Genomic DNA, 9,812 nt, shown 5'->3' on the forward strand with positions numbered 1-9,812 from the left:
CTACACCCCTGCCCGTCCTCTCCGCTCTGCATCAGCCAAACAGCTGGCGACTCCCACCCTGCGTGGGTCAACTCTCCTCAAAATCTCCTCCAGACTTTTCTCAGTCTTGGCTCCCAAATGGTGGAACGAGCTCCCTACCGACATCAGGACCTCAGACAGCCTGGACATCTTCCGCCGCAGGCTGAAGACCTATCTCTTCCAACAATACCTCAGTTAAGTCATGGTCACCTAACATATATATTAAAAAAATAAAAATAAAAAAAAAGCTCTTACTCTTTTCTCTTCTTTTCTTCTTTAACATATAGCACTCCTGTAGCGATGACAGTTAGCTCTTAAAGTTATGTACTTACTTGATTCCTGTGGTCTATGTCTAGTACCATCAGGTTGAATCCACTTATTGTAGGTCGCTTTGGACAAAAGCGTCTGCTAAATGACATGTAATGTAATGTAATGTAAACCAGTCCAAGGTGTAGTTCAGCTAGATACCAGTCCAACATGTGGGAACACTGGTATCTGTGTCTCTTATAGGAAGTATAACACAAAATGACCCAAAAAATACACAAAATTACTAAAAAAGACACAAAGTTACCAAAAAAAGACACAAAATGACATAAAAGACACAGAATTACTAAGAAAGACATAGTTATTTTAAAAAGACAAAAAATTATATTTATACAAAGACACAGAATTACCAAAAAAAGTAATTAAAGGGACCTTCCACACACAACATCTCAAAATAATATTTTGAGAAAAATATTTACGAGATTGAAGTGGCAAACCTACGAGAAAAAAATGTGTAGATTTATGAGATTTAAAGTGGTGAATCTGGGAGAAAAAAGTTGCTTTTTTTCCCACTTTTTTCTCGTAAATCTGCAACTTTTTTCGCATAGATTTGCCACTTTAATCTAGTAAATTTGCAACTTTTTTCTCTAAATATTACCTGAAGTTACCAAATATAGTTCTTTGCCTGATAAAGGGTTAAATGACTTTGGTTGTTTGAGTTGCCAGCAGTCAGCAGTGATACAGGAAGGACTCTGGCCTCTGGGGGCGACTCTGAAGAAAGGATCCTTGACACTTTGTTCAACTCTCGTTTACAACAGAGCTCATTTCTCTTTTAAACTCACTGCTCATTTCAACTTTTAGCAGGCAAACTCTTCTGAGTCAACAGGTAAACATTAAGACAATAGATTAGAGTTTTCTTCCTTGTTGACTTCACTGAGATTTATGAGTTTAGTAGCATGTATATGTGTCAGGAATGTGTCTGTAATAAATCCTTTTATCAACCAAGAGCACAAACCAAATCTTGGCTGTAAAAGCAACAAGTGATATAAAACTCTGACCTTTGAACTTTCCTCATTAAAACAGCTTTTGTTGGAGAAATGAGAGACTGACTGACAAATGTTCTTCTGCTCTCAACATGAACAGTGAACTTTGTGTTGTTTCAGGAGAACAGCCTCAGTTATATCTCATATTAGTCTCATCATTTATCCATCAGCTTTATATCAAACCCTGGAATTAAGACCAGAAGAAAATACTTTGTTTGTGTTTGTTTATTCATTATATATACAGTTTTTTCACACATCCCATCAGTGAAGTTTGTTAAATGATTTTTGTTCAGTGATTTCTTGTACAGATTCACTTCATCCACACAATCAATTAGTTTGATCAGAATCTCAGAGATATACAAGATAATAATGACTATTTCCTTATTGATTATGAACATGATAATTATAGTTTTATAATACATCATAGAGCCTCATTTGTGCTTTGATTATAACAGCAACATTTGGTCTAACAAACAAATAAATGTAGATATAATTCTAATTTTTTTTTTTACACATTTTCTTTGAATATCTGGAGCTTTCTCTCTTCAGACCCATGCATAAAAGAAAAACAACAACAACATACAAATATTCAACAAACATTTGGAGAGAAATGTACATTTTCCTGCAGAGAAATATGAGTTGAGGTGAACAACAGTCATTATGAGCAGTGAAAGCCTCCGTGGCTCAACAGACACAGGAAGGAAAGTCAAACATCTACAGAACAACTAATGAGCAGATGTCAAAGCCCCGCCCATAATGTTTGATTGACAGCTGATCTCTGCAGAGAAGAAATGCCACAACGATGAGCTCTCAGCAACAAACATGGAAAGAAATCAGTTTAAAGGTCCCTTATTGTAGAAAAACACCAGTTACAAGTCTTGTGATTATAAAGCAGGTGCAGTTGCAATAAAAATACTGTGAAAATATATTTTCTGACTGCTTCCTAAGAATCTGTCACTCAAAGAAGCTGCTCCTATAGGATACGGCAGTATACACATTATCGTGTCCGACTCTAAATCTGCAACCTGTAAGTGAACCAGTAATATATTTCATGTTTGAGTCAGAGGGAAGCATCATCAGGCTCTAACATGTAAAGTCTGAGAACATCTTCCTCAGCGGTGGCCATCGTCTTTTTACATTCACCAGTGAGTTTAACCTACAAACCGTTAACTGTAGTTAGCCTGTCCGGGTGTCACTCAAGACTGTCAGCCAATCAGAAGAAAGGCTCATGAATATTAATGAGACAGGCCCAACATGATCTGAGCTGCTGGAGCTGCAGAAGGAGGCTGAGAGAGCAGATGAACAACTGAACTCAGGTGGTTTTAGCACATAAAACTACAAATTTATCCTCCTATAGATATAAAAACTTCAAATAAAACACCACAAAGGTGAACAAAATGGGAGCTTTAAGAGTTAAAACACATTTTTACCTGCTGTCCCTTTGGTTATTTGAGTTTACAGAACTCAGCAGTGATTCCGTAACCAAGATAAAGTCCAGCATAGAGCGGCTGAGTGAACGTGGTCTGGACTCTATGGAGGAGGGTCATGGTTTCAGAGACGCTGTAGAAGGACAGAATACCTGCTCTGTGATCCAGGAACACTCCCACTCTGGAGGACCGAGGACCTGAGACGCGAGTTTTGATATTGTTGTACCAAAATGTATATTTGTTGTTGTTACATCTTAATGCCCAAGAGTTGTCACTGCGTCCAAATAAAGAGTCATTCGACCCCTCTCTGCTGATGTTCTTGTATGAAGCTGCTACATCAACTCCACCCCCTCTCCACTCCACCTCCCAGTAACATCGTCCAGTCAGACTCTCTCTACTCAGGACCTGAGACCAATAAGTGAATCTGCCTGGGTGACTTGGATAGGACTGTTCATTACTCATGTATGTTGCTTTTCTGTTCCCCTTAGATAATAACAGCTTTGTGTGTGCTGTGTTTGGATCCAGTGTGATCTCACATGAATATTTTAAGAACTCAGCTCTGGTCGTGGGCTCTGCTGGTGAATCTGACAGTAAAACATCCACTTCAGTCAGTGAGACGTCTGTCCATTTGTCTCTCAGGACGTCCTGCAGTTTGTCTCTGACTCGTGACACGGCCGCTGTCACGTGGTCAAAGCGGAGGCGAGGACGGATCTGGATGCTGGATGTAGACGGGCTGAGTGCTGACAGTGAGGGGTAGCTGTGGAGAAACTGGTTGTGGTCCTCTGTGTTTGAGAGCTTCTTCAGTTCAGCGTCTTTCCTCTTCAGCTCTCTGATCTCCTGCTGCAGCTTCTCCTCCACCTCTTTGACTCCACTCACTTCAGTTTCCTGCTGGGATCTGACCTGCCGCTTCACCTCAGAGCTTCTTTTCTGCATGAGACGGATCAGCTCAGTGAACATCTTCTCACTGTCCTCCACTGCTTTATCAGCAGAGCGATTGATGGCCTCCAGCTCCTGTTGAAGCAGCTTCACATCTTTCTCTCTGTCCTGGATTCTCTGCTGGATGTTGAGTCGACTCACCTCCAGCTCTTTCTGCCTCTCGCTCCTTTCTGCTGCAGCTGAGACCGTGTCGTGGCCTTTATGTTGGTCCACAGAGCAGAGATAACAGAAAGACTGCCGATCGGTCTGGCAGAACATCTTCATCACCTCATCGTGCTGAGAGCAGATGTTCTCCTGCAGCTTCTCGGAGGGCTCCACCAGCTTGTGTTTCTTAAATCTCGGTGATTCATAATGAGGCTGGAGGTGTTTCTCACAGTACGAGGCCAGACACTGCAGACAGGACTTGAAGGCTTTCAGTTTTCTCCCAGTGCAGACATCACAGGCCACATCTCCAGGTCCAGCATAGCGGTGGTCAGCAGGAGCAGCTTGGAGTCCAGTCTTCTTCAGCTGATCCACTAAATCTGCTAACATGGTGTTTTTCTCCAGCTTTGGCCTTGTTCTGAAGGCCTTCCTGCACTGAGGGCAGCTGTAGACCAGTTTCTGATCCTCTCCATCCCAGTGGCTGTTAATACACTTCATGCAGTAGTTGTGTCCACAGGAAAGAGCCACTGGATCCTTCAGTAGATCCAAACAGATCGAACAAGAGAAAGTTTCCCGGTCCAGCTGAACTCCTTTCTGCGCCATTTCACCTCTCAGTCACAACGACTGTCTGAGGTTCACTTCTTCATGAGTGAAATTGGTTTGAACTCTGATCTGAACAAGGTGTGTGTGTGTGTGTGTGTGTGTGTGTGTGTGTGTGTGTGTGTGTGTGTGTGTGTGTGTGTGCAGTGAGTCAGCACCATGTTGGTAACACCCATTTTCTAACTAGTAGATGTGAAGGGGAGGGAACCAGGAAACAGCAGGACAGAGTGGAGCTGGCTGTTTGAGAGCAGGAGAAGAGGGAGGGGTTGCTGTAACAAATCATTAGAGGATGATGTCATTGTGTGTGATACCTATCCTGTGTGTTTCACTTTAAGGAAAGTGTTTTTCTGACTCAACAATATTATTTCAGACCAAATGTCATGCATGATTTCTTCAGGGGCAGACAGTGATAGGGAGAGAGAGATCAGGATGGAAAGGACTCAAAACATTGAGACATTTTTCATGATAAAGAGAAAAAAAGTCTGCAGATGACGATGATGAAGGTATCAGTCACTCCATCCTGAATCAGTCACACTCAGACTCACTACTGCCACACAACAATCAAGAACTATTAAATACATTCTGTTTTATTACTTTATGTGTATTTCAATAGTCTTTATTGTTGATGAGTGGACGTGTGGTTGTTGTTTTTATAAGCTTATGTGCATATGCTAAATGTGCATATCAACCCAAGAACAAAAGCAAAAGACCTTGTGAAGATGCTGGCTGAAGCTGGTAAAAGTGTGTCATTATCCAGTCAAACGAGTCCTGAGACATGGACTGAAAGGCCACTCTGCCAGGAAGAAGACATTACTCCAAAAGAAACATAGAACAGACAGATTTAGTTTAGTTTAGTTTTTATTCGTTATAGTTGAGTTTTTATTAGTTTTAGTTTAGTTTTTATTAGTTGTAGTTTAGTTTTTATTAGTTTTAGTTTAGTTTTTGTTATAGTGGAGCGGATAAGTGATATAATCTTTCAGTTTATGATACAAGCGTGAAAATTGGCATGAACCCTTTCCATGGGTCACTTGACAAGAAAATTGTCCGAGACATTTGAAATTTTAAGATGGCGGCCATTTTTCAAGATGGCCGACACCTAAGTGGAGCAGTTAAGTGATATAATGGTTTATTTGGTGATACAAGCATAAAAATTGGCATGAGCAGTCTCTGCTGGTCACTTGACAATAACCCACCCACAGTTACTTGAAATTCCAAGATCGCGGCCATTTTTCAAGATGGCCGAAACCTTAGTGGAGCAATTGAATTATATAATGGTTTATTTGGTGATACAAGCATAAAAATTGGCATGAGCTGTCTCCATGGGTCACTTAACAAGAAAACTGTGGGTGGGTTATTGTCAAGTGACCAGCAGTGACTGCTCATTCCAATTTGTATGCTTGTATCACCAAATAAACCATTATATCACTTAACTGCTCCACTAAGGTGTCGGCCATCTTGAAAAATGGCCGCCATCTTGGAAATTCAAATAACTGTTTGTGGGTCATTGTCAAGTGACCAACAGAGACGGCTCATGCCAATTTTCATGCTTGTATCACCAAATAAACCATTATATCACTTATCTGCTCCACTTAGGTGTCGGTCATCTTGAAAAATGGCTGCCATCTTAAAATTTCAAATGTCTCGGACAATTTTCTTGTTAAGTGACCCATGGAAAGTGTTCATGCCAATTTTCATTCTTGTATCATAAACTGAAAGATTCTGGCAAAAATGAGCACTTAGCCGCTCCACAATTAGTTGTAGTTTAGTTTTATTAGTTTTTATTAGTTTTAGTTTAGTTTTTATTAGTTTTAGTTTAGTTTTTATTAGTTTTAGTTTAGTTTTTATTAGTTGTAGTTCAGTTTTTATTAGTTTTAGTTTATATTTTATTAGTTGTAGTTTAGTTTTTATTAGTTTTAGTTCAGTTTTTATTAGTTTTAGTTTAGTTTTTATTAGTTTTAGTTCAGTTTCTATTAGTTTTAGTTTATATTTTATTAGTTGTAGTTCAGTTTTTATTAGTTTTAGTTTATATTTTATTAGTTGTAGTTTAGTTTTTATTAGTTTTAGTTCAGTTTTTATTAGTTTTAGTTTAGTTTTTATTAGTTTTAGTTCAGTTTCTATTAGTTTTAGTTTATATTTTATTAGTTGTAGTTTAGTTTTTATTAGTTGTAGTTGTTTTGTAATGGGGTATTTGTTGGGTCCAGATTCAATAAGGTCACAATAAATGTTTCCTTTATTTCCTTTGTCTGATCCATCTCAGCCCCAATAAGTTTATTAAGTCATAAAACCAGAGAGATGAAATAGATTTCATATCAACCAAAAAGGTTTACGGATGAACAAAGATGAAAACGAAGGACATTTTCACTATAATTTTAGTTAGTTTAGATAGTTTAGTTACCACAAAATACAGTTTCAGGTAGTTTTTTTTTATTTTTAGAAACTCTCGTTTTTATTTTTACCTCAGTAAAAAGAAAATGTTCTTTTAATTCTAGTTTTTGTCCTTTCGTTCACTGTCTTTTATAGAAGTTTTAGGTAGGCCAGTAAAAAGTATAAAAGTATAAAAAATCTAATTCTCACTTAGCATAAATCAAGAGACTGAAATAATGACAGTAGTCTAATTATGAGCCCATAGAGGTTTTAACTCTCCTGGTAATAATAATATTCACTGTACTGCATGTACTAACAACCTTGTTGGACTAGAGGGCAGCAGAGTATCAACACAGAGACGTTTCTCTCATTGATCCTGAATGTTTTAAAAACATTATGTGAGGTTTTCTTTAATTCCAGTAAAAGTATTCTGTTAATACATGAGCAGAAACAGTTTTCAGACCTTTTACTACACTGAAAGTAGCCGTGATTTAATGTAAAAACATTCTGTTACAAGTGAAAACCTGCAATTAAAATCTCACTTCGCTGAAAGTAGAAAATAAAAGTACTCATTATGTCCAATCCTATATACTGTTATATTATAGTTTAAAATACTAGTAATAATGTGTAAGCAATACATTTGGAGCCATATTTAACAGTTCAGACGTGTGCATCACTGTTAAGTGTCCTCTGGAAACACTTCTGTTGTGTTGTGGTCTTTGTTTTCTAAATGCTGCTCTCGTGTTTTCAGATTGATGAAGATTTTTTCTCAGTTTGCTTGTGTTTTGTGTATTTGCATGTGTTTTCTCTAGTTGCAGCACTGTGAACTATTTTCTTGTCTTTTTTTGGTAATTTTGTGTCTTTTTTAAATAATTTTGTGTCTTTTTTAGTAATTTTGTGTCTTTTTAAAAATAATTGTATGTCTTTTTTAAATTTAGTGTCTTTTGTAATTTTGTGACTTTTTTTGTAATTTTGTGTCTTTTATAAATAATTGTGCCTTTTTTTTTGGTAATTTTGTGTCTTTTTGGTAATTTTGTGTCTTTTTAAAATAATTTTGTGTCTTTTTAGTAATTTTGTGTCTTTTTTAAATTTAGTCTCTTTTTTAATTTTGTGTCTTTTTTGTAATTTTGTGTCTTTTTTAAAGAATTTTGTGTCTTTTTTTAAATAATTTTATGTCTTTTTTAAATTTAGTCTCTTTTGTAATTTTGTGTCTTTTGTTGGTAATTTTGTGTCTTTTTAAAATAATTTTGTGTCTTTTTTTATTAATTTTGTGTCTTTTTTTGGTCATTTTGTGTCTTTTTTGGTCATTTTGTGTCTTTTTTTTAACTGTGTTTTTTGGTAATTTTGTGTCTTTTTGGTAATTTTGTGCCTTTTTAAAAATAATTTTGTGTCTTTTTAAAATAATTTTGTGTCTTTTTAAAATAATTTCGTGTCTTTTTAAAAAAAAAAAAATTTTTTTTTTGGTAATTTTGTGTCTTTTTGGTAATTTTGTGTCTTTTAGAAAAATAATTCTGTGTCTTTTTAGGTAATTTTGGTGTCTTTTTAAAATAATTTTGTGTCTTTTTTTTAAAGAATTGTGTTTTTTTTTTAATTTTGTGTCTTTTTTTGGTAATTTGATACTGCCTCCAGGGCCCCCAGGTAATTGGACTTTGAGACCCCTGATCTACCGACTGTTAAACCTCAGAAAACAGAACATATCACTGAGTCTGTTTATTCCCTCTGTCTTATTACCAGATTAAGATCAATTCTCTGTCCTCAGTGTCCTCACTCCGCCCACACAAACAGTCAATACAATCTGAAAACAGTGAATAACCTCCGAGGCTGGTGTCGGCCATGTTTGACCAGAGTGCTGAGTGGACTAGATTAAGATCTGAGCAGATCGAGTCATTAAGGAGCAGGACGCCTGCTATCGACTCACCGTAATATGAGACCAGCCATGTTCCTAAAACACATCATCCCTTATAACACATTCACCACTCAAACATTTAAAAAGACAAACAAGCTTTGATATATTAACAGTTCAGTTATTTTTAGTAGATATAGTTTATTATATCATACCAATCATTCATTTTGTGATAAAGGCACCAAATTTTGCAGATGTGTTGATAAATATTGGGAACAATTATGACAATTATTTGGTTCTTACCAAGATATAAAAACTTTTTGTCTTTTTTTGGTCAGTTTGTATCTTTTGTTTCTTTCTTTTTTTGTGTCTCTTTTTGTGTGATTTTACGTCTTTTGTTTATTTTTTTTTTGTGATTTTGTGTCTTTTTTGTGTCTTTTTGTGTCTTTTTTGTGTCCTTTTACATCTTCGTTTGGTCACAAAATGACCAAAAAAAGACAAAAAATACAAAAGTTCAAAAGAGTTAAATTAAAGCTGCAAGCAGTGATGAACTGGCCCGAGCAGAAAAATAAAAATTATTAATATTTAAATTATCTAACACTTCTAAATCATTTTTTTTATATTGGTAAGAAACAAATAATTTCCAGTGTACTTGTTACAGCTGGCCTCCATTTTGGAAAATTGCCGGCCATGGTCATCAGATTGCGAATATGTAATGGCCCAATATCCAGTCTTTTTCAAAATATATTAAGCTACAAATGTACCAAATTTGGTGCTTTTATCACAAAATGAACAACAGCTATACTGTCGGGTATTTTTTGCAGATTCAGTTGTTTCCAGCTGAACAGTCTGATGCTCTTTGGACACACAGGCACCATCAGGGGGATTGGAAATCAATTCACACTCATGCACACACATATAGATGTGCTGTCTTTTTGTTTCCACCTGTTTTTTTCCTTCTTCAGCCATTCCATAAGTGTCTCCATCCTCCAGCAGCTCTCTGGACGTCAAGGCGGCAGAATGAATGGAGCAGAAGTGCTGCGAAGGCAAAGCAACGTGGCTACAAATAGAATCTAATTAATTAGGATTGCTTGGCCCTGGCTCCTTTATTGGCTGAGATAGAGGCCACAATGGCTTTGTCATATTATAAGACATGAAACCAGGAGATCATAAAGG

General features: G+C 36.7%; 1 protein-coding gene across 1 annotated transcript; it reads right to left on the reverse strand.

Annotated features, from left to right (window-relative positions):
• Positions 1-1,297: 1,297 nt before the first annotated feature.
• LOC131959802 (tripartite motif-containing protein 16-like) lies at positions 1,298-4,432 on the reverse strand. The gene has a single exon (XM_059325021.1). It carries the CDS (start codon positions 4,430-4,432, stop codon positions 2,771-2,773), a length of 1,662 nt encoding a protein of 553 aa, XP_059181004.1. The 3' UTR covers positions 1,298-2,770.
• Between the last annotated feature and the right edge of the window lie 5,380 nt (positions 4,433-9,812).

The sequence above is a fragment of the Centropristis striata genome, chromosome 21 (assembly GCF_030273125.1).
Source record: "Centropristis striata isolate RG_2023a ecotype Rhode Island chromosome 21, C.striata_1.0, whole genome shotgun sequence".
NCBI classification, from domain to species: Eukaryota; Metazoa; Chordata; class Actinopteri; order Perciformes; family Serranidae; genus Centropristis; species Centropristis striata.

Excerpts from the sequence above, each read along its gene's own strand:
- LOC131959802 (XM_059325021.1), bottom strand. The coding sequence starts at position 4,432 with ATGGCGCAGAAAGGAGTTCAGCTGGACCGGGAAACTTTCTCTTGTTCG.